The 24591-nt window shown below is 38.0% G+C and overlaps 2 protein-coding genes across 3 annotated transcripts in view; one reads left to right on the top strand and one right to left on the bottom strand.

The window, feature by feature from the left end:
* The window catches only part of NHLRC3 (NHL repeat containing 3), a 16444-nt gene extending 7727 nt beyond the window's left edge, over positions 1 to 8717 (bottom strand). Inside the window, exons 1-2 of one of the 2 annotated variants that reach the window (XM_081941855.1) lie at positions 8442 to 8717; positions 3108 to 3260 (exon numbers count right to left, since the gene is read on the bottom strand). In XM_081941855.1, coding sequence (XP_081797981.1) covers positions 3108 to 3260; positions 8442 to 8597 — 309 coding nt within the window. In that variant the 5' untranslated portion in view covers positions 8598 to 8717. The other variant, XM_081941856.1, reaches the window with a different exon arrangement.
* Positions 8705 to 24416, top strand: ESD (esterase D). The gene is made up of 9 exons (XM_081941857.1): positions 8705 to 8845; positions 14179 to 14251; positions 16781 to 16869; positions 17365 to 17463; positions 19784 to 19908; positions 20585 to 20704; positions 21056 to 21154; positions 22469 to 22636; positions 24181 to 24416. The coding sequence occupies exons 2-9, from the start codon at positions 14184 to 14186 to the stop codon at positions 24259 to 24261; spliced, it is 849 nt and encodes a 282-aa protein (XP_081797983.1). The 5' UTR covers positions 8705 to 8845; positions 14179 to 14183; the 3' UTR covers positions 24262 to 24416.
* The last annotated feature ends 175 nt before the right edge of the window (positions 24417 to 24591 follow it).

The following is a 24591-nucleotide window of genomic DNA, read 5'->3' as shown; positions in this document are numbered from 1 at the left end:
CATTTGAACATTTAAGGTTCAGGAACCTAATATGAAACTTCCAATAAATCCAAATTTAATCTATTTCTTTCGCTATTCAATGAGAAGCCTTTCTGAAGGACAAACAGAATGTAACTAAAAATAATAATTAATTAACATTCCAAAAGAACTATAAAACAAGAGAAATACCATACGGACAATATTTAACAATAGAGGGTTCCAAATTAACTATTGCAGAAGTAAAACAGGGTGAAATAAAAGAACGGTAAGAAAAGTTAAAGTAAATTGACACATTTTAAAAGATCCACTTATTTTTAAGTCCTGTGCTTGGCTTAAAATACCTCAAACTTGGCACCATGCAAACTTGCCCTTCCATCCATGCCACTTAAGGATATTTCATAAACAGAGGACAGAGATCAGACTATTTCCAACCAGTACTGCTTTATTTATTCATTCCTCAATCTGTCACATTACTGCCACATAAATACAGGTTTTTTTTAATGCTATTGTGTCATTGTTGACTCCTGGTGATTGCTTGGACTAAACCCTGTAGTTTTCTTGGCAAGGTTTTGAAAGTGGTTGTTCACTACCTACTTCTTAGGAATACAAAAAAGTGATTGGGCCAAGTTACCTGGAATGGCATTGCGTCCCAGGCGGGACTAGACTCATGGTCTTCAGTCTACTGGCTTAACCACTACATCAACTTGGCTCTCTTTTTAAAATACCCACATAAAAATGAAACGCATCTCAACATATTTTTAACCACAAAGTATGCTAATGTATTTTAGCTTAATCAAAGCTAAGATACATTAGCATGCTAATACACTAGCATTAATAATAAGTACTTTCCCCAAACTGAGAACGTTGTTATACAATACAGAGATATGAGCAAAATGAAGGGCAATTGCGGTCCAAGCTACACATCAACCATTGATTTTTAACTGCCCCAAGAAATTCACCAGGAATTCTACAACATATAATGCTGGATTTTGTTAAAACTGTTGGACTAACCCCAAATTCCTTGACTATTTTCAAAAAGGCGGCTCTATTTATGTCTCTAGTTGACAGTCACAAAATATTTCCCCAAGCAAAACTCTTTACAGAAAGGCAGCCTCTTCTGCTTCTGCCACGTTGATATAATCTGTTAAAGCTACAGCTGGGAAACAGATCATTTGCTCCAGCAATTCATTGGAGATCCAGAAGTCGAGCTGTCTGGCCTTCAATTTTCCTTATATCAGTCTGTCTCACCCTGGCAGCCTTTCAATAGTTTGGGCGTTCAGGCCAATTTTAATTGTTTTACAGTAGTTTTATTAAAGATTGCAATTACAACAGTGGGAATTCAGATTCATTTTAGATGCATTGCATCCCTTCAAAATTCAGACATTGCACATTTCAGGCTTTAAAGAGCTTTAGACTTCTGATCTTTAAATGCTGCAATTATACAATGCCCTCTCTATGTTTAATTGTTTTCTGCCATTGCAGCTTGAAAAGTATGAGAGCACCACGATTTAAAAATACGCACAGACCTGTAATGTACTTATTGTTGGATTTACATTAGAAAACTAGACATTAAGACAGACTACTCGGGACTGTCCCTATAAAGAGACTGAGCAAACAGTACAGCAGCTGACTCACTATTCTAGCATTAGATTTTTAAGCTATTAAGAAAATACACAATAAACTTTAAAACAGCATGTTTAGTTATGCAAAGGTCTATAGAGTCACATCATGAGATGGATGGTGTATAAATTAAAGAAACGATCAGATTCCTCTTGGGGTAAAAAAAAAAAACCCGGAATCTGCATTAGTTACAGATGTGTTCATACAACATGTTAAAGATTGTGGATCACAGTGAGGCATTTACTCAGTGAACATGTAACAAAAGCCAAATACGGCATGGCATGGTTTCCCAGTCTTCAATCAAAATTTCTATATGTTTATGTTGGCTGAATGACTAGCTAGCCCTTCTGATTTAATTTTATACCCAAAAACTAACATGCCCATACTAATCCAACTGGGGCTCGCAGCAGAGCCTATATAACAAGGAGGGGTAACTCACCCCCTCCTCTATGTCCCTAATTCAATCTTCATTTATGTAGGATCAGCTCCAATTTATTCCTGCTACCCTGCACCATTTTATTAGAAATCCAAAGTCCATATGGCAGTATATGCTTCAGATGACAGATTGGACCATCATTGAATAAACGAATAAAAATAAAGTCATGGTTTCAGATCATAATCAGCCTGTCTTATGGTTTGGGTTCAAACAGTATTTTAGGCCAAGTCACAACATGCTATGCAAACCAGACCACACACTTCAAAGGAAAACTGTGAGAAAACTTCACACATCTGAGCAAAGTACTATCAGATGTTAAAATAGGAGAATCTGGATGCCATCTGAAAGAAAGCTGCCAAAATAAAAACACAGTCACATCTCTGGAAATATAAAATCTAACTTTTAGCTTGAAAGTATCTCCATTTTTCAGTGAAAACCATAGTTTGATAGACAATAAAGCAAAGTTATTGAAACAGGTTCGATATTAATAAAGCTGAGAATAATTTTTGATAATGCAGTAAGGAACCAAGATGCCAGAAACCAAATAAAGGGCTCTGTGTAGAATTGGAAGAATAAATATTTTAGATAATCTCAGATTCTGTAAAAAAATTTGCTATAAAATGTTGTTATTGAACTGCTAATTTCAAGTACATTTTGGTGTGTGTAATTTGAAGAACTATAGGAAAAAGGCATGCAGGGGTTTTTTATGTATTTTTTTAAAAAACTATGAAACTGCCCACTTTGAAACTGAGCAGTCTAGAAATGTAATTAAGAAATAATTCATCAACATAATTAGAACATCATTACTAAGCCAATTCTTGTAACAATGCAAAGTAACAATGCGCAAGCTTTTAAAACGGTAAACCAAACCAAAAAGTGTGAATGAAAAAAAAAGTGATTTATGGTCAAGCGATAAATCAGCACTTAATTAGCTTTTTTCTATTAAAAAAAGTGAAATAACCTGAAGGAGTCAAGCAGAACCATGCAGGATTACAACACTGTATTATTCATCTCCTTAATGTAATAACTGCATCTTGGGTAACAAAAACATTTCGATCTTGTTGTTTCTTACCTGTCCCACGTAGACTAATCCCTGGAGATGATCAACAGCAACACAAAATGTTTGACCAGTAAATTCTTCTGAAAACTTTGGCCACTCTAGATCAAGTTTGTAGAGTGGTTTCTGTATCCGCCACAATGAATAAGTAGCCCACTGATTTAGCACCTTGCAAATCAAATACAAAAACAATGCTGTTAAACGGTGTTGATTTACCGTGAAGCATCATTCCGGCCATTAGTAAATGGATCTGTCCAGAAAGGGTTAACTCCACCTCTTTGTTAGATTGATATGCTGCACTGTTTCCTCTTTTTCCCAACAATCAATCCTTTGAGGTAGATTATAGGCTGAGAGAACAATAAAAGACAAATGTTTAGGTCCAACTTAAGAGAAACATCCTTCTTAAAATCATATGATTTAGCTGAGGGGAAAAAAAACTCCTTTAAACAACTTTATTAAGTTCCAAAAAAAAAAAAACCCTTTCAAAACATTTTCAAACAGCCGCATCCAGAGACAAGGTTGTAAGTATTGTTTCCTTCCAAGTTGAGCAATTCCTTCTCACTATATAGACATGCATTCAAGTACATGCATACAGGTAATGCTCAACGTATGACCACAATTGAGCCCAACATTTCTATTGCTAAGCAAGACAGCTATGTGAGTTTTTCGCCATTTTATTACCTTTCTTGCCACAGTTGGTAAGTGAATCATTGGATTTGTTAAGTTAGTAACACGGTTGTTAAATGAATCTGGCTTCCCCATTGATGTTGCTTGTCAGAACATTGCAAAAAGTGATCACATGACCCCCCAGGACACTGCAACTGTCATAAATACATGCCAACTGTCAAGCATCTGAATTTTGATCATGTGACATGAGGATGCTACAAGGGTGACAAATCACTTTTTTCAGTGCCACTGTAACTTCGAATAATCACTAAACGAATGGTTGTAAATTGAGGACTACTTGTATACCTGGCAATTATATGGAACTGATTTTCCATTTTTGTTCTTTGAAATCTTCTCAACTTCCTAGTCTAGTTTACAAGAGGAGAGGTCTCCTTCACAACCTACCCTGTTTAGCTTTGCAGAAATCAGCCAATGACAGCAACACAAACAAAAATTGGAATGTATCACTATCCATACCCTCATAAACTATAACTTATCGCCATTAGTATTTATACTTTAAAGTTCAATGACTTGGCTTCTCTAATTGGCTGCCAGTAAAGGCTGCCCTCGCACATATGTGCTAGTCGTTCCCAACTCTAGGGGCGGTGCTCATCTCCATTTCAAAGCTGAAGAGCCAGCGCTGTCCGAAGACAATTCCGTGGTCATGTGGCCAGCATGACTAAATGCCGAGGGCGCATGGAATGCTGTTATCTTCCCACCAAAAGTGGTCCCTATTTTTGTACTTGCATTTTTACATGCTTTCAAACTGCTAGATTGGCAGAAGCTGGGACAAGTAACAGGAGCTCACTCTGTTATGCAGTACCAGGGATTCGAACTGCCAAACTGCCGACCTTTCTGATCGACAAGTTCAGCTAGAGAAGACCAAATAATGCTAGGAAATCAACATCGTTCTGTTAAGATAAATTCTGTTGGATAGTGGCACATGAATAGGGATTAATCGGAAAGCATGGTTTATATACTATAGTTTTTCAAAAGATGCATTTCAACTGCATTTCCCTTCATTTCCATAATATGGAAATCTGGTTGAGACTTCTTGGGGTTTCAGTCTCACTACAATTAAATGATATTCAACAGGGGAAGGCTAGTGTAAATACAATTCCTTGAAGGAGAAAAAAACAATGCAGGTTTCCAAAAATCTAACTTGATCTTATTTACACATAAATAATTCAGAATTAAAAAGGAAAGAGAAATAGTTCAAAAGGTTCCCTTCAAATTGGGAAACTGATTGTTAAAACAGCGGATATGCTAATTTGCTAATTAACTGTGAATCCTGCATATTAGCACAAAACTTTCCAACATCCAAGGTAATACAGTGAGGTTCTCTGAGATAATCACGACTGATTGTGAAGTGGTTGAACTTGTCATTTATAAAAAGCACTAAGTAACACTTTGGCAAAGCTGCTCCTCAGTATGCAGGGCACTCAAACAACACACAATCAGTGCTTTAAAGCAAACAGTTGAATTCAAATTGTAAAATATGGAGTATTATACTTCTGGATTTTGAATGGATATACTTTGTAATCGGTTTGATATAGTGCTGAAGGCATCAGGCTAGAAATCAGGAGACCATTCTAGTCCTACCTTGGGCACACAGTCAGCTGAGTGACCTTGAGCCAGTCACCCTCCCTCCAGTACTATGAAGGAGGCAGTGCCAAACCACTTCCCCAAAACCTGGCCAAAAAATGGCAGACTTGTCTAGGCAGTCTCCAAGAATCAGACATGATTGAAGAAAAAATGTAATCACAATTGGAATATTGTACAGTATACAGCTTTGGTTACTGCATTCCCCCCCAAAAAAAGAAATTAAAGAAACCCCCCCCCCCAAAAAAGCACTAAGTATCAACCAAAATTATCAGATTAGAGAATAAGAGCCACCGTGGCACAGTGGTTAGTGTAGTACTGTAGGCTACTTCTGCTGATCACCGGTTGCCAGCAGTTTGGCAGATTGAATCTCACCAGGCTCACGATTAACTCAACCTTCCACCCTTCCAAAGTGGGTAAAATGAGGACCCAGATTCTTGGGGGCAATAGGCTGACTCTGTCAACCACTTAGAGGGCTGTGTAAAGCACTATGAGGCGGTTTATCAGTCTACGTGCTATTGCTATCTTTCCCTTGAACGCCCTATGATACTTACTCCTAGAATTCTCAGCAATAAACACGTTGGCTGATTAATTTAGGGAGTTATAATCTACACATTCTTGGCAGAGTTAGAGCAATTCACTTTGAGGAACCTCTTGCTGGGACATATCTGGTTCTACAAAGGCACTAAATGAAGAAATGTCAAGAGGTGCAGAAAAGTGTGCTATGTGGATAAATCTAGAGGCAATAAAACTGGGCAGTGATTCAAGAACAGATGAAATGAAATAAAGTTTTATACAGGACCTATTGGAATAATGGAATTGGCCAGAAGATGTAGTGATGGCTGTCACCTGGGGCAATTGTAAAAGGAGAGCAATCAATTTTATATACAAGGATCAGCAAACAATAGCTACAAGTCAAGAGAGGAATACATTATCTTCCAGAATCGCAGATCATTTCATTTTGAACATAAGGAGATGTGGTTGCTTCAGTAAGGCCCTGCTTTAGAGCTTCTTATATATATTTGACTAGATATGTGTCATGGAATGGAATTTTGGATCAGCTAGGCTAGGGGTCAGCTCTGGAGCCACACATGGCTCTTTCCTCCCTCTGCTGCTGCTCCGTCACCGGTCAGCGCCACAATTTTGAGAGGAGCTTCCGGTGGTGGTGGTGGGGGGAGAGAGAAGCACAGTGCGCCAGAAGACTCTATGGCAAGGGGAGGATTTTCCAGTTGTCTCCACAATTGATATGGCTTTTGGTTATGACAGGTAGAGGAAAAAGTATGCCGCGCTAGGAGACTCTATGGTGGGGGAACTGAACTTCCGGTCAGCTCCAGAATTGAACAGGGGGCTTCCGGTTAGGACCTTTGTGGCTCCCGGCATTTTCTTTTCTGTGGGAAACGGGTCCAAGTGGCTCTTTGAGTATTTAAGTTTGATCCCTGAGCTAGGCTTTTGGTCTTATCCAACTGAGCCCTTCATAAGTTCTTATGACTGTACTAAATTATCATTCAGATTAAAATAGACCGGACCAGCACCTGATGAAAGATGAGGTCTTCATATCCTTAAAACTTAAAACTGATCAGTATCAGAAATACAGTTCCATTTAAAAGACAATGAAAGACATCTTCCAGATTAGGCAAACCTTCTCCCTCTCCCAGATACCTTATTGGCATCTGAGGGACATGGGCAGTTTAGAAATAGGAAGTATAAAAATAATTTTTCTTTGAAGTAGGTTTTAGTATACGGCTCTCACTGTATCCATTCCTAAATGTCAGATACTGGTTCAAATTTTCCGTAACTTCAATTTGAATGGAAAAAGGGAAGCTGATGCCTCTGCATTGTACTTCCAAAGACTCTGAAGCTTAGTATAGCAAAAGGAGTGATAGATACAACAAAATGGATTGCTGGAAAAAAGTAAATTAAAACCATTTATGGATAAGCATAGCAGCTGGGGCACAAGGATACCACTTTAAATGGCATCAGAAGAACCTTATAAAGCTATCAGAAATGAGGAAACAACCTTTCACACACACACACACACACACAATCTCCTCATACTGAGCCTTTGCAAGAGTCTTAAACTGTTCAGAGAATTGCCAGCCTCAAACCTTAATATTTTTATTTTTTAATTTGGACAGAGTGGTATGTGGAGAGGACACAAGTTTTCCTCTCCTCCTGAAATATAAATAAGGAAATTAACTTTCTATTCTGAATAGTTTCTTCTATTCCGAATATAAAGAACATAAACTTTACATTACTTGCCCTAAGCTAACCTCCAAATATTTCTTTTCCCCTAGCATCAAGAATATTTATTTAAGCTGTCAAGAGCCCTAGCCAGTCAATTCCCACACTACTCTGTCTCATTTCCTTTTTTGGTTTTATTTCCAGCTGACACTCCATGACACTTTTCAATTAACTCATCTAATGAAATTTTTAAACACTTTTTTTCCAATTTCAGTTATAGCCTGCAGTTCATAAACTCATAGGTTTGCTATTTTTTTTCTTTTAAATATAGCAATTAATGTGTGAAGTATGTCCAAAGAAAATACTGCCATGTTTGCCCTTGCTCCGTTTTCCATTGCCACAATAAACTAAATGAACTAAACAATATAATCATTTGTTTGTGTGTGTTTTAGACACATTACTTTACGCCACAATATTAATCGACTGATCCCGCTGCCTAAGGTTTTGAGGGCAATTGTAATTCAACAAATCTTCAACAAGGGTAATGGTAAACTTGATTTTTTTTTTAGTTGACTGGACTCAATATCCAAAATTATTTTACCAGAGCTCTCACCTTATTCTAGATTTCTTAATCAATTAATAATTTAAATTTGTCAAAGAGATAAAGATAATCATGTTTGACTATTTGTAATTATTTGCTCAAAAATCACTTAGGGCAATCACGGCCCCACTGAACTATCAGATTTGCAATGCAAAAATCTGCCAGCCTTAAACCTACCTCTGAGCGAATTAAAATGCGAATACGGTCTAAAAATGGCATATCATTGGACAAGCTTTTGAACACTGCTATATAGAGACATATATCACTGGTTGCTGTTATTACTCGGCTTGCCAACCCACCTCCAACTCGGACCCGACTCTATACAGGACTATCAACAACAGGAACAAAGCAGCCCCTCCGAGTCCTGCAAACAACCGCACCCGATAATGGTCGTGAGCCCCCATCGAATCACTACAGCGACCGCTTACGAAAACAAGCACACTGTGCCCGCGCATGCTCACTCCGCAGCGACAACGAGCTCGCGAAAAGCTTCTTGGGAGATTGAGTGCTCGTTCCGAATCATGAGAAGGGCTTTAGAGAACTACGATTCCCATGGAAGCATCGGGGTTGGGTGGGCGAGCCTATCCAAAGTAAGGGAGTGACTCTAAGCAGGGTCCTATAATTCAGTCACCTTTCTTCGTTCCATCTGGGGCCTTGAGTGACTAATTCGAGCGCAAGCAACAATTGCAAAACCATTAAAAAGGTGAGCGCTCCAGCAACGGTGCTGGCTTCCCGCTCTTTCCGTGATCATTATAAAAAAGATTGGCGAGCTGGGTTTATTTTCTTCATGCTGGAACGTAGATGTGCAAGCTACACTTCATGTATTTTAATAAGGGGGAAATGCGGGAAACAGTATGTGCACTTTGGGTTTGTATCAAAGAACCAGGGATAAATTACCTATATTTTCTCCCGCTGAGCTTTCTTTTAAAACGGTTTTATTAGTTGGGATAAATTAATGATATCTAATTTTTCTACATGGTTCTTAAAACGAGGTTACAGAGTTACAAAGCTATTAAAAAGAGAGACTTTAATTTTATTTTTTTTGCTTTTAATAGAGGAAAGAGCAAGTGGAGAGTAGAGACAGGTATCACAGCCCCTGGGGCAACCCTGCATTCTGCCAACCGTTTTGTTTTACAAATGCACACCAATTTAAACAAAACCAAAAAAGAGAAAAGAAATAATACAGATTTAGGCGTCAGCCCTATCCACTTTCCAGCATTGCCTGTCTCACTGAAGTAATGCCAATCCACAGAAGGCTGTGTCCGTTCAAGATGTAGCAGCTTATAATTTAAAACAAAGCATGCACATGCAAATGCAAAATATATAACTGAAACAAGTAAATGAAGATGTATTAGTCAAATTGGATTTTGTACAGAATAGATATTTAAGCAGAATTGTGAGTTACTTTATTTTTGTTTCACATATAACGAAGTTACCCCATGAACTAATTATAGAATACTGTTGACTTTTACATGCTATGTTGTCAAATTCATGTGGCCAGCCAGGTTATATTGTATATTGTTGCAGTTTCAGCCCATACATTTTTCTTCCAAGTGTTTTTCCACACTAATGAGACTCAGCTTTTTTTTAAAAAGAAAGTGTTGATCCATTGGTTGCAACTGACTGGCTTGTTGCCCAAGCCTGACATTGAGCCTGACATTGTAGGCTAAGTATAATGACTGGCCCAAAAGTCACTCAGCCAGGTTTCATGCTTGACTGTTCGTATTCTAAAATCCCAGAATACTGTAACTTCTTCATTTTCTATTAATTGGACTATTTTGTGGTTTTTACTATTATTCTTGTAAGTCCTTCCTTGCCAAAACAAATCTTCTTGGACGCCAGTAATTGTTGCCTATATAGTACATAGAATAATTGTCAAGGTACTAAGGATTTAATAGCTGTCAGCTGATGAAAGGTTGTAAGCTGTAATCAGTAAGCTGATGCAATGGAAGGCAAGGCTGATGCAATGAGGTGTCTATATATATATAGGTGGTCATTAGAGGGTGTTTCTCTCTCTCATTGTGTATCTCTCTTTCTCTCCTTGTGTCCAAGCTGTGTAGTAAGGGATTTTTATCTCCATGTGTATGTTTGTATATATTTCTGTATATATAAACCACTATTAATTGGCTAAAAGCTCTGTGTGCTTTGTTTTGCTCCTGGGTTTATTTCATAATACTACTACTCACACTGCCAAATCTGACAACAATAGACCTCGGCTGTCTTCTATTCCAACCCCTTGCTCAAGCAGGCAACCCTATATCATTTCAGATAAATGGTTATAGAATAGAATTCTTTACTCTTTTTGAAAGCCTTCTGAAGGTGTGGGTATTCCATCACTGAAGCTATTCCATTGGTTAATTGCTTTCACCATTAGGAAATTTGTCTTTAGTTCTAGGTTGCTTCTCTCCTTGGTTAATTTCCATCCATTGTTTCTTGTCTTTTGGCACTTTGAAAAATATTTTGACCCTCTTGTCTTAGTAGGAGCCCCTCAAATATTGGAACAGAGCTATCATGTCTCCTCTAGTCCTTCTTTTCTTTAGAGTAGACATACCCAATTCCTGTAACCGTTCTTGGTATGTTTTAACCTTCAACCCCCTAATCATTTTTGTTCCACTTTTCTGTACTCTTTCCAGAGTCTCGACATCTTCTTTGTATTGTGTTGGCCAAAAGTGAATGCAGTATTCATCCTCATGCAGAAATGAATCTTATAAATCAGAGTCTTGTGGGAAAGAAAGATGTTCTGGACTGGCAATATTGTCACATATTTTTCTCTCTTGGTCTAATCTGTGTGATTTGGCCTCAATGCTGGTATTCTGCTGTTTGTGTATAGTGCAATATGCTTCCTTGCTGAGTGTCATTTTCATACCTTTCTTTTTTTTACTTCCCCATACTTGCAAACCTGTCATTGTAAGAGCCGGAAAACTGTAAGACAATTTACTTGTTTTAATGTCACAATGTAAATGACGTTTGCTGTTTCTCCTGGTAACTGATTACCATTTTCTTACATTTTAGATGTGAGATTTATTTAACGCATCATTGTTTGAAATGTATATGTGTGTGTATGTCTGTTGATTGATAAATTGATATGATAGTATTGCTATTACAACCCACCTTATGGCTTAAAGTAGTAATTTGTGACCTTTGATTCTTCAGTTTAAGACCAGTTTCCTGCAATCCCTTGCAGTTATCATGATTGGCTGATTGTAGTCCTATGTTCCTGCATTGGACAAGGGTGTTTTGTAGACTTTCTAAAGAAAGAAAAGCAATTTAGACGCCATGTTCAATTGCCCTCTCTGTTTTCTTCTTATTTTCTGTGTGGAGAAAACCTGAATTTATCTTTTAGCTGTAGGTCTTGCTGTAATTTGGAATTGGAGAAGAACGGGAGACATCAACCCCTTGACAGAATATGGACGTCTGGCTAATGGAAGTACTGTGCTGTTGTCCCTGCTTTTGCCAAGACATTGTCCAATCTTGCACTTTGGTGCTGTACTAGCACCATTGAACAGCTGGATAATTCAGCTTCTCTCCCTATTGCATTCTTATAGCCCTATATATTCTCAAATATGTCCCTGAGATTTGCAGTGCTAGTATATCTGAAGCTAGGGGGGAGCAGTCTAAGGGTTGTTTTTTTAAATGATATTTGGATATAAACTAGTCAGATGATATATGAGAATTTTTGGTAAGAAAATCCTGGAAATTAAAATTAAGACAAGATTAAAAAAAGGAAAACATGATTTTGTTAAAATTGAATCAACCTACCTCACGGATTATAAGAAGATTGCTTCTTTTTTCATCAAATTTTTTTTGTCCGTGATATATTCTTATTCTATCTAGTTTTTCTTAATGACACAAGCCATATTCTTTCATCTAAGTGTAACATGCAGAAACTATAAATGTGTGTGTTTCATTGGTAATGTTGTTTTTGGATGTTGTTCATTCTGTCCATGTTGCATCAGGCCATTTTGATAAATTTCTAAAGAGCAAATAAAGTTTCAAAATATTGTTTGTGGATGCTTCTGTTTCCCTTTTTGAGAGGTAATTCTGATGCCAAAAGCTTTGAATTTATGAAGAGCAAACAGGTGCTGCAATCTGCTCTGGGGAATTTCCCATGTTCAGTGGTATCTAAATCAGAACTGAGTGAATTATTTCCTTCCCAGTATTGATCCTGCTTACACCAGAAAGGATTCAGGATGTTTCCACTCACTTCATCTGCTTGAGAAAAATTGAACTGCTCCCTAGATAGTTATAGGCAATTTTGCTAAGCCATCCTGTGATTTATTTTATTTTGATTTTGGTTTAATGCATTGGGCAGACTCCTATTATTGTGGTTTGCAGACCATGGCTTGTTGCTCAGCAAACGATCAATAGTTTAGTGTGGTGTAGCTCTAATTGTGCTATGTTAAATGGATGAAGATGATAGAAGGGTTTCAAGATACGTGTGCTAAATGGCTCAGGTGTGACAGATGAACAAATTCCATACTAAACTTTCATTCTGTAAATGGTTTTTCCAGAAGTAAAACTATAATTTCTACATAAAGTGGAAATCAAGCATTATTATAACTTTTATACCTTTCTCCTTTGACAGCAATTACTATGGCAAAAATCATTTATCAGATTTAGTTTGCATGGAGCACAAATACTGGTAGGAAAAGTTGAAGTAGTGCTGGTTTATTTTCTGCAAATCTTGGGAAGAAATTAAAATGAAAACAGTAGTAAATGTATGTAAGTACTGTAACTGCAAAAGAGCTGAATTTTGGCCTTCCCTCTCAACTGCATTTTTCTGTTAGCTCCTTGGCAGGAACTTCTAAATGGAATTTAGTCGGATTTCTATCCCTGGCATGGAGCCCAACCTCCCAAAGTAGACCACGGGCTTATTTGAGTTAGGCCTTAAGCAAGGCTGTGTTCCAAAACCTCTCCTCCTTATCAAAGGCTTGTAAAGCGATTGTAAATATTAATATAAGAGTGCTTCTCAACCCACCTGAAGGACCATGGGTTCAGATTGAAGTAGTAAGAGTTTGTGTGTCAAATGTTAAGCAAAGCACCAGATCTGACAGCAAAAAATCAAAAGGAATCTAACAGCGCCTCTTTTAACTAGCATGTTATTAAAAGGCATACTTTTTGTGAGCTGTAACTCACTTCATCAGATAAATAGAGTGGTTTGATTCATGTAGACTTTCAATTAGAATGGGAAGAGGGCAGAGAAGGCCATCTTGACAGCTCATGAAAGCTTAAGCCTTTTAATCAACTGTATTGGTTGGAAAAGATCTGCAGTTATTAGAATAATTCTGTTTTCTAAGCTTTATGTTGTCTAATTTGGCATTTCTGTCCCCATCTTCTCTTCCAGAAGCTCAAGGTAAGAAGCAGTGTGGTATAGTGGTTAAGGTGTCAAACTGTGATGAGAAGATCCCGATTCTAATCCACTCTCAGCCACAGATTTTCACTTGGTAATGTTAGGCAGTTCACTAGATAATGTTGGGTTTTCTCAGCCCACCTCAAACCAAGGAAAAAATGGAAAGAAATATTAAGTGAAAGGTGGGTTATAAAATAATAAGCTAATAATAAGGTGGGTATAGCATTCCTTTGCTGGATTTCCCCTTAACAATAGATCTAAACTAATCCAGTCAGTTTACATTGCTGAGTGTGGAGTTGAGTCTCCTTGATCCTAAATTCAATATCTTTGATCTTACGAGCCCTCTTTATTCTAAAGTAGCTATTACTCGGTCTTCTGCACTTCCATTTATTGGCTGACTGATTTGTGAAAGTTTCTGCTGAACAAGAAATACTGTATGTGATGAGAGAGTTTAAATTGTCTTCAATTGTGAAGAGGAAGGGAGAAAAATGAAGGTTGGTGGAAGATAATAACAATTTTATGTATGTTTTTATGTTATCACTTTAAAGCAATTTTGTTATTTCAAAATCTATGACTTTTTTTAGCAACTTAAATATTGCTAACATGTTTATACACAGGTGTTATGTATAATAATGTGATTTTGCTGAAGAAAATTAAGTTATGAAATCTCATTTTTTCCTCAACAGAGATCATGGCCTTGAAGGAACTTTCTAGCAACAAATGCTTTGGAGGTTTTCAGAAAGTGTTTGAACATGACAGGTCAATATACTATTTATTTAAATAATTTTATACTGACTTCTTGTTAGCAAACTAGTCACAACATACATAGACAGACAGACAGATAAAAAGACTCAAACACTGCAATTGTAAAAGTAGCAGTGAAAAACATTTGGATAGAAAGATCTGGGATAATAAAGAATATGCTTCTTTCAAAATGAAGAGAACAAGCAAATTTCCCTTGTAAACAGAATTCATCAAAAGGAGAGCACTAACATTATATTTATTTGATTTTCTCCATGACAACCTGTCCATAATCTGTTCTTTTAAGTCTCCCAATGGTGCACTCGTCTTCACTGTAACTGGGTTGATCCACCTTGCTGCTGGTTGTCTTCCTCTTCCCTTTCACCTTTCCCAGCATTAAAGCTATTTCTGGAGAGCTGGGTCTTTACATAATAGGTAGGATATCTGAGCCTGATCATTTTGGGCCTTGAGTGGGAATTCTGGGTTAATTTGTTCAAGGATCCATCCAGTTTGCTTTCTTGGCTGTCCACAGTATTCTCAAGAATCTTCTCCAATAGCAAAGTTCAAAGTGGTCAATTCTCTTTTTGCTTCTTTAAGGTCCATCATTGTATAAATCCAGATTAATTTAAGTGAAATCAGTGGAATGTAAACTTTTATAACCCCACAGTTCAACTACACTTGAGATTCTATGTACACGTTCTATTCTATTCTGTTCTATCTTGGAAGACGTTGCATTGTGTATAGCGGGGAGACTTACGAAAAAAACGTGCATAAAAGAATGCTGCTGGTCTGAATAGTCGTGTTTATAATGTGGGCAAATTTTCTTTTAAAAAATGACAGCGTTGATGGTTGTTCTAACGTGTGAATCAGTAGTGCTAAGTATTATTGAAACTAAAATGTTGGCGTATGCTTTCTTGGGCTTCTACATTTATAACCCTTTGCCAAAATATTATTTTTTTAGATGTATTGGGACGAGAGCTTCTAGAATAGAGAGCAGCCCTTCTGTAGAAAGAGAAACCTGGAGTTACTATCTTGACATTTTTGGTGGGTCCTGGTTAGAGGAGACTATGTGATTTAGCAAAGATGTCTGTGAATGGAAGGGAGCAGGGAAAGTAATGTTTATCAAATCACCATTTCTTCCAACTACTCACAGTGTTGTTCCAAATAGTCTCTCTGGAACAGATTTGGAACAGAAAGTACAGGGGGGGGGGTCAGCAAAAATGCCTCCCTCCCCCCCTAAAAAAATTGGAAACCTTCACTGCTTCAAGATTCTTTTGTTAATAGAAGATGCATTCCAAAGGCATTATACTTTTTTTCTTTTAACAAAGTATCTTCCTAGCTCTTTTCCTAATAGCTTAATTCTGTCCTTTAAATCCAAGGTCCACTAGAAATGTGCTTGTCGTCTTTCCAATAATATGTTGGCAGTTGTGATATTAAAAGAATAGTTAAGTATTATTGTGTTCTTTAATCACACACACACACACACACACGCTGGTCTTGTTGTATTCCCATGTAAGATTGAGATTGTCTTGGCAACGTTTTGGCGAGGTTCCACTCGCCATCTTCAGGCTGGTGTTTTTGTCTTCGTACACACACACACACACACACACACACACACACACACACACACACACACATTTTAATCCCATCTTTATTCTTTTTTATAAATAACTTAGGGAGCTGAATATACCTAACACTCCGTTCTCCCCTTATTTTCCCTAGAACAACAACTACTGTATGTGAGGTGGGTTGAGCTAAGAGAGAAGGATTGGACACAAAGACACTTAGTTGGCTTTCATGCCTAAAGCAGGATTAGAACTCACAATCTTCTGCTTTCTAGGCTGATTCCTTAACCTCAACGTACCAAACTGACTCTATTAGTAGTTTTATTTTCATACTATATTATTTTGGCTTATTAGGCTTTATGGTGCAAATTGCAATATTCAGTGGTTAGTTTGAAAAGATACCACGTTATTTTTGATTAGGTATCCCTGCTCTGTTTCCTTCAGACTTTGTGCTGGAGCGCATCCCATTCCTTTTACGTGTGTCAATAATTTAGTATTTTTCCTTAGTTATTTTCTGTCACATTAGCTGTATAGTCTCTCCTGCCAAGAAGAATACACTAAATGACAAAAACAAATCATTCAACAGTAAATTTTTACAAGCCCTAATTTAAATACACAATTAGATTATTTAGTGCATCTGTGTCAAACCCACAGCCCATGGGCTGTACGCAGTTCTGGATAGCTAGTAATGCTGCCCCACAAGATATAATAAAAATATTAAAAATAAAGGAAGTTTGTTATTTATATGCATTAACTATATTATATATTTTATATGTGGCCCAAGACATTCATTCAATGGAGCCCAGGCAAGCCAAAGGGTAGGAGACCCATGATTTAGTGGTTTATTATATATTCATCAGCCCCCAAAGCCAGAGTAAGCCAAGCAAGTTGCAAAAACTGCTGAAGCAGTAATAAACAGTCCAGTAAAAACATTAGACTTTTTAAAAATGTTCTGTCTTAACTCCAATATTGTTGTTAACAGTGTGGAGCTGAAATGTAAAATGAAGTTTGGGATTTATTTACCGCCGAAGGCAGTAACTGAGAAATGCCCTGTGTTGTACTGGCTGTCAGGTGAGTATTTCGAAATTATTTGTGAATTAAAGAAAGGCACTTGATTTCACTACTGGACTTCTCTTGCTTCTGCGTTAAATGCTATTTCCCAATCTAAATTACTATACACAATTGAGTATCTATTGGACTGTAGTAGTTCTGATTTGGGGGCTTGGGAGGAGCAGTGTTTTCTATTCCTTATTTTAGCTTGCATGAGAATCATTGCGGCAGTTCTGGGAGTTTTATGAATTTATCTCACATTTTCTTATGATGACAATAAACTGTCCAGAGCGTGGTGATTGGAGGAGTATATACAGTGCTTCTCAGCTTTGGGAACTTCGACTTCAACTCCCAGAATTCTTAAAGTTCCCAAAGTTGAAGAACAATGATTATAAAAATATCTAAGTTGATCTGATCGTTGGAATCTAGAAACCAAATAAGTGATTCATTTTTTCCCTATGAAATGAAAATGTAACCAGGAATGTGGAATATTAAGATGCTCTTCTCTCTTCTCAGGACTAACATGTACAGAACAAAACTTCATAACCAAAGGTGGTTTCCATCAAGCTGCAGCTGAACATGGCCTTATTGTAGTCGCTCCAGATACCAGCCCACGTAAGTGGTTTATTAAAAAGCATCAGCTTAATTGGTTTACTCATGGCGTTGATACAGATGTTCTGACTCTAGTAAACTTAAGCCAGATTGTACAGGTAGTCTTCCCAACTGATCAGAGTTACAATGGACCTCCCTGGGGATACTTACAACTTGGTTCCGAAGTGCCAATGGCTGCTGTCCCCCCCTCCCGCCCCCCGGTACATGATCACATACCTGGTGTTTGTCACCTGTCCTGCATTTACGGCTGCTTGCAACATCTTGTGATCATGTGGACAGTTTTGCTTAAAACTGGAACTTATTTCAGTTTTCAGCAAAACTGGCCCTATGGCAAACCATTGGTTCGCTTAATGACCGCGGCGATCACTTAACACTTGCTGCAAAGACGTTCATAATATTGAATCGGTCATGTGGGTGACCTGATTTACGACTTGGCAGGCTTCACTACAGTTGTAAGGCGAGGACTATCTGCATCAGTGGTGGGTTCCTGCTGGATCGCACCGGATCGCGCGCGCTCCCTTTCAGCGCTCCACCTGGCTTGCGCGCTCCCTTTCAGCGCTCCACCTGGCTTGCGCGCTCCCTTTCAGCGCTCCACCTGGCTTGCGCGCTCCCTTCCGGCGCTGAAACCAGAAGTACAGTCTTGCCCCGCCCCTGGCGAAGCAACGACGCCTGCCTGCGCTCCACCAGCTCGGCTGGGAACGGAGATGTTTCCTCAGCGGAGCGGAGCGCCTGAAAAGACTTTTCAGGCGCTCCGCTCCGCTGAGGAAACATCTCCGTTCCCAGCCGAGCTGGTGGAGCGCAGGCAGGCGTCGTTGCTTCGCCAGGGCCGGGCAAAACTGTACTTCCGGTTTCAGCGCCGGAAGGGAGCGCGCAAGCCAGGTGGAGCGCTGAAAGGGAGTGCGCAAGCCAGGTGGAGCGCTGAAAGGGAGCGTGCAAGCCAGGTGGAGCGCTGAAAGGGAGCGCGCGCGATCCGGTGCGATCCGGGAGGAACCCACCACTGATCTGCATGTACAAATGCATTTGTAAATAGTAATTATTTTATCTGTTGTATCTCATGTTTAGGGTATCTGCCGCTACATTTGACAATAACTGGTTTAAATTTTCTCAACAGCAAGAATAGAAATTATTAGTAACCTAGTTACTTGCGGGATCGCATCCTCCCACATACATCCCTGCGGCCAATTCGCTCACACAGGGAGGGGCTTCTCCTGGTGCCGTCCACTAGGCAATGCCAACGGGCGACGCCAAGGAGTAGGGCCTTCTCTGTGATGGGCCCAACCCTCTGGAATGACCTCCCCCCCGACATCAGAACCACTACTGACCTCCGCTCCTTCCGGCAAAAATTAAAGACTCACCTGTTCCGATTAGCAGGCCTGGCATAATTACAACTGTCCCTCCTGGTGAATGCACTATTAACTGGTTATTTTAGGGGTAATGTTCTTAATCTAATTTGTGTGTGTTTTAGGGGTTTAAAATTATATTTACTGGCTCTGTACAGTTCTTTTAATTTCATTTTTAACCTCCTCCATATTTAACTGTACATATTTAATTCTATTTATTGTATTTTGATATATTCTTTACATGGACTGTACACCGCCCCGAGTCCCTTTTGGGAGAGGGGGCGGTCTAGAAGCACGGTAAAATAAATAAATAAATAAATAAATATTACCTTTCTGTCCTGCCTTCCCTGCATTTTGCTCCTGAATTGAAGTAGCTGCCATTTAGTAGCTTGTCTAGCAAAAGGGCTGAACAGCATACACTTTGGGGGGATGGCCTTCCTGTGTATAAATGTAGCTAGTTTATCAGTGACTGGGTGGTCCTGGTCCACTGGCAGTCATTAAATTTAGCTTATTGGCAGGGTCTTTCATCAATATGAATGGTAGATAGATTTTGAAGGGGGGTCCTGTAGGCATAACTCTTAAGACTGGGTCAGGAACTATAATGGCTACATTCCTAATATTTTCCCAGTGGGCTCTTTCTGATTACCAGAAATCCAGTCATAATATGTTTTTCCAAGAAGTAATCGTCTTGCTGGGAAAAAATGTGCACCCGCATTGAATATCTGTCTTTTCTTACAAAACCAGTTATTGAGCTTTTACTTAAAGTTTCAGAACTGACTTTCCGCAGCTCAGCAAAGTTTCTGCAAGAATTTTTGAATTACCAGGTAGATTTTTCTGCCTAGAATTAGTTTCAGAAGATATTATTGATTTTGAGACAGATATTTTTCCCCTAGCCTTGTGGGTTAGCCCTCCTGCTCATGAAGACAAAGTATCAACCTCCGTTCCTGTAATTTGCTAATTATTAACATTACTTTCCGTGGCAGGTGGATGCAATATTCAAGGAGAAGACGAGAGCTGGGATTTTGGCACTGGAGCCGGTTTCTATATAGATGCCACAGAAGAATTATGGAAAACAAATTATCGCATGTACTCTTACATAAAAGATGAGGTAATTTGAATTACATTAATCTAAATCAGTGTTTCTTAAAAGTGGGTGATATTGTCCTCTGGAGGACATTTGAATTATTTTGAGTGGCATTGGGTGACAGCTGGGGGGGCATTACTTGACATGAAGCCAACAGGAGCAGGAGGATTAGGATAATGAAAGCAGAAGATTACGCATCACCTATCCATCAAATGCTTATTGAGTGTATAAAACTCTAAACGTGTTCTTTGATTATTATAAATATATCAAACTACATACTTAAAATAGCATCACACTTTGGACTGTTTTGACTGCATGCTGTAAAACATACAATTGTGGTAGGTATTAGTGCAACAATATGATTCACAAAAGTTGCACACTTGGTTACATATTAAATTATTACTACAATGACTTGTAACTTTATGACTTAACTATGTATTTGTAATTGTTAGCAAAGAAATAAATGCAATAAATGTTTTTTTTAAAATAATTGCAAGTCACATACACAGGACAGTGGGTGTTACAAAGAACTTGGAACAAGTAAAGGGACAGTGACAACCCCCCCCCCCAAAAAAAAGTTTGAGAAACGATGATATAAATGAAGAGAAAGAGAGGGGGGAAGAGAGAGATCTACAATTACCGTAATATAATTACAGACTGTAGTATAGTGCTGACTTTCTTCTTTGTCTTTTTCTGTTAGTTACCCAATCTGATCAATGCCAGTTTCGCAGTTGATTCTGGAAGGATGTCAATTTCAGGCCATTCTATGGGAGGCCATGGAGCCCTCATCCTGGCCCTAAAGAATCCTGGAAAATATAAAGTAAGGTTCAAACTATTTAATGTGTCAAATTAAATCAAGGAATAATTGATAAGTCTGGTTGGTCTGGCACCTGGTGGGGAAAGGGTTGTTTTGTTTTTACTCTGTTTTTTACTGGTTGTTTAGCCTCCCTAGATGCACTGTGTGTGATAAGGAGACATGTAGGATAAATAAATGCATACATACATGCAGTGATGACAGGATGAAGTAATGTTGGTTTATCAAAGTGGGAAAATAAACAGCTATGTTCTGGAACTCTGTAAACGGGAATTTCATAAATGTTTTATTTGAAGAAAAATAATTTCACATTGTAGTGCAAAAAGTTTGAATAATTAACCACCAATATCTAAATAGTCTGTTTCAGCATTTGCTCCAATCTGCAACCCAATACAGTGTCCATGGGGGAAAAAGGCATTTAGTGGATATCTAGGATCGAACGCAACAAATTGGGAAGTATGTACTGAAAATCTCATCACATATATAATATAGAATAAATTGCAATTGTTTTAAAAAATCAATAAACTGTTTTTACCATTTCAAAACTAACCCTGCAGAGTCCAGTTGTGATTCCAGCAGCAGACAAAAGTATGCAAATCAGCTTTCAGCATTCAGGAACACTCGTTATATCAGTTTTGTTAATGGATGCAACATTTTTAGTTCAGATCATTTCAAATCTGAAATATCCATTCTGAGTTGCAATCAGTTCTCCATTCAGAATTGACTGCTTTGATCATTTCGATGTGTTTTGCATCCAAAGCAACTCTGTTTCATTTTAGAAATGCTCTTGTTCAGGTACAAGTATTTCCAACTTTGATGTGGTTGGAAATAGTTTGTTTGGAAGACAAAAGAGGTGCTTTCAATTTGAAGATTTTTTTTATATACCTGTAGATTTTATTGATTCTTATTCATCTACTTTGACTGAGTTATTAATGTTGTAATTATAACTATCATTTTATAGCAAGCGATTTACAATCTGGATGTTGATTTTAAAGCAGCTACTGCCAGAAAAAGATAGATAATCCTTATTTGTTGATGCCAGGGAGATGTGAAGTTGGAATACTAGATCCTCCTGTTTAATAATTCTGACAGATGAATGCCAGATTGAAAGTATTTTATTCCTCCAGCTGATAGTAGCTGCAAATGAAAGGGAAATTGTTTTGTCCTTGGGGCTTCTAAAACAGGAAAGAATTCAAATTATATGCATTTCATTGTAGCTAATAGATGCCAAGTGGTTATAAGTCTGTTGCATGAAATTCCCTTTTGTCTGCAGTTTCCCTTGTTTTTCTCAGCTTTTAATCTTGCCTGGTTGATGCTATTGTTAGAAGCATACCTATCTTCAAAACAACGCTATAGAGCACTGCACATCAAGACAACTAGACACAAGAACAGTTTTTTCCCATACGCCATCACTCTGCTAAACAAATAATTCCCTCACCACTGTCAAACTATTTGTTAAGGCTGCATTACTATTAATAGTCTTCTCATTGTTTCTATCACCCATCTCCTTCCACTTATGACTGCAGGACTAACTTGGTTGCTTGTATCCTTACGATTTATATTGATAAATCCTGGTTGCTTATTTGTACCCTATGACTATCATTAAGTGCTGTACCTTATGATTCTTGATGAACGTATCTTGTCTTTTTATGTACACTGAGAGCATATGCACCAAAGACAAATTCCTTGTGTGTCCAATCATACTTGGCCAATAAAGTATTCTATTCAATTCAATTTTATTCTATTTCAAATGCATTTTTTTTCTTATAGGCCTATGATGCCACGCACATTGCGAAATCTTATCAAGGCTCTCCTCTGGATATCCTAATAGACCAAGGCAAAGATGATCAGTTCCTTACAGCAGGACAGTTGCTACCCGATAATTTCATTGCTGCTTGCACAGAACGGAAAATCCCAGTCGTTTTTAGGTTGCAGCAGGTAATGCTCCAAAACTGGGCTTTAGTTTGTTTGCATCTAGTGCTTATATCTTATTTGGAAAGGGACAGATAAGTAAAAAGTGATAGTTTAATTAAATGGATTTTTTAAATGACTACATCAGTTCCTAGGATCTGAAAATCTAGGTGTTAGAATTGTGTATCATACAGATTTTTCCATTTTACTAATTTTGAGCGAAAGCATCTAGAAATGTTAGTGGTTAATTAGATTTTTTTTTCTGGGCTTTGCTCCTACAGTGGCAAATTCTAGCTTGCTAAGAATCAGCTGCCTTTTTTTTTCTGCAGTCCATTCATTACCACTAAAATGAATTACTTTTCCATAAGAAGGAACTCTTTGTTCTGGTTTGTTCCTTCCAAACCAATTAGAAATCATAAAAAAATGTGTGTACTTGGTTTATGATTTCTGTGTCTTCCGTGCAATATCAATTCAAATAAAACCTTTTAGAAGGGAGGAGCAAAGTAGAAGAAAAAGAATTACTGTATTTTTCAGAGTTTAAGACACACCAAGATTTTGAAGAGGCAAATTTTTTTAAAAAAGTTTTTGCACTCTGCAGACCTCCCAAAAACGGCTCATTTTTTTTTTGTCAAAAAAAGGACATGCATAGCCTTTAGGAGAACATCCAGTTTTTTGCTCATTTCTGCCCTCCCCAGTCCCCAGGAGCACTCTGGAAGCCTCCTAAAGGCTATGCACGGCCATTTTGGTGAAGGGGCGGGGTTTCCAGAGGCAAAAAATGCTGTATTCAGTATATAAGACACACCCAGATTTTCAGCCTCTTTTTTGAGGGAAAAAGGTGTGTCTTATACGCCAAAAAATACGGTACATGTCAGGCACTTGGCTAATTCATAGAAGTCCAGTTACGGTGCAATGTTGCAAGGACAGCCACTGCCTGGTTAGGGTTAGGATTGACACTGCTTTCAGTAGTGGCTTTAAAGATTTAAGATGTAATTTTCTGGGTTTGTGATATCAATGAATGAGAGATTGCTATGAATTTAAATACTGCACACAGAGGAGAAAACTTGGAGTGTGGAAGACTTTTCAAATTCAGCAGTTGTTTACAGTTTGGAATAGGTCCTCTAACTTTTTCCAAGGAGTTTTGACTGTTCTGAAACATCCATTCCAAGTTTGGAATAGATGTTTCAGTTTACAAATATTTGGAACATTTACAGACTGGAACAGGATCGGCACATTTGCAGTAATGCTGAAGAGGTGTTTCAGGTTTGCACCCGGTTAGACATTAATTACATTTTAAAAGAAATATGAAACATTTATACTACAATCCTATGCTTTCCGTTGAAGCTTGTTTACAACTGGGTAGCTGTTGTATGAGATTAAAGCCATAAATTCTTGTTCATTTGAGAAACTCATAAGGAGATTATTTACAATCTTAACACGTGTTTGTGATTCAGCTTCCCTTAGTGGTAGAGAATATCTTCTCCTGCCAGAGTGATAGTTGTAAAGTAGTCTTATATGCTTTTGACATTGTTGCTTGGTTTTTTTGAAGCCATCTGGTGTTTTTCTTTCTTTAGGGCTACGACCACAGTTACTACTTTATTGCAACATTCATTAATGACCATATCAGGCATCATGCCAAATACCTCAATGCTTGATTGTGTCTCGCCATGGGAATGTCTGACAGTGAAAAATCCTGAAGTGATCAGTGGAAATAAACAGCAGAGTCTCTGCTGTAATTACTATTTCTACAAACTGCAATGAAGTCCTGATTTAATGATTCAAAATAAATATTTTTAACATGCCTGTCTAATTTTGAATGAATTAGATCATCACTCTTTCAGATAACCCAAAGCAATAAAGGCTGCAACTATAATATGGATATATAAATGTACACACTTTCTTTCAGGTTTATGTCCCCAGGCATATCTCATGTTGCATCTTACAACAGTATATGTATTTTTAAATGGAAATCAATCAGTTTTTTT

This window comes from Natrix helvetica (genome assembly GCF_964273705.1).
Source record: "Natrix helvetica genome assembly, chromosome: 2".
Lineage (NCBI taxonomy): Eukaryota > Metazoa > Chordata > Lepidosauria > Squamata > Natricidae > Natrix > Natrix helvetica.
The sequence above is the reverse complement of the archived record's forward strand: the minus strand, read 5'-3'. Positions and strand labels throughout refer to the sequence as shown.

Coding starts and splice junctions, on each gene's coding strand:
- ESD (XM_081941857.1), top strand. CDS start 14,184: ATGGCCTTGAAGGAACTTTCTAGCAACAAATGCTTTGGAGGTTTTCAG. Junction 16,870..17,364: donor TGTGTTGTACTGGCTGTCAG/GTGAGTATTTCG, acceptor CTCTCTTCTCAG/GACTAACATGTACAGAACAA. Junction 19,909..20,584: donor ACTCTTACATAAAAGATGAG/GTAATTTGAATT, acceptor TTTTTCTGTTAG/TTACCCAATCTGATCAATGC.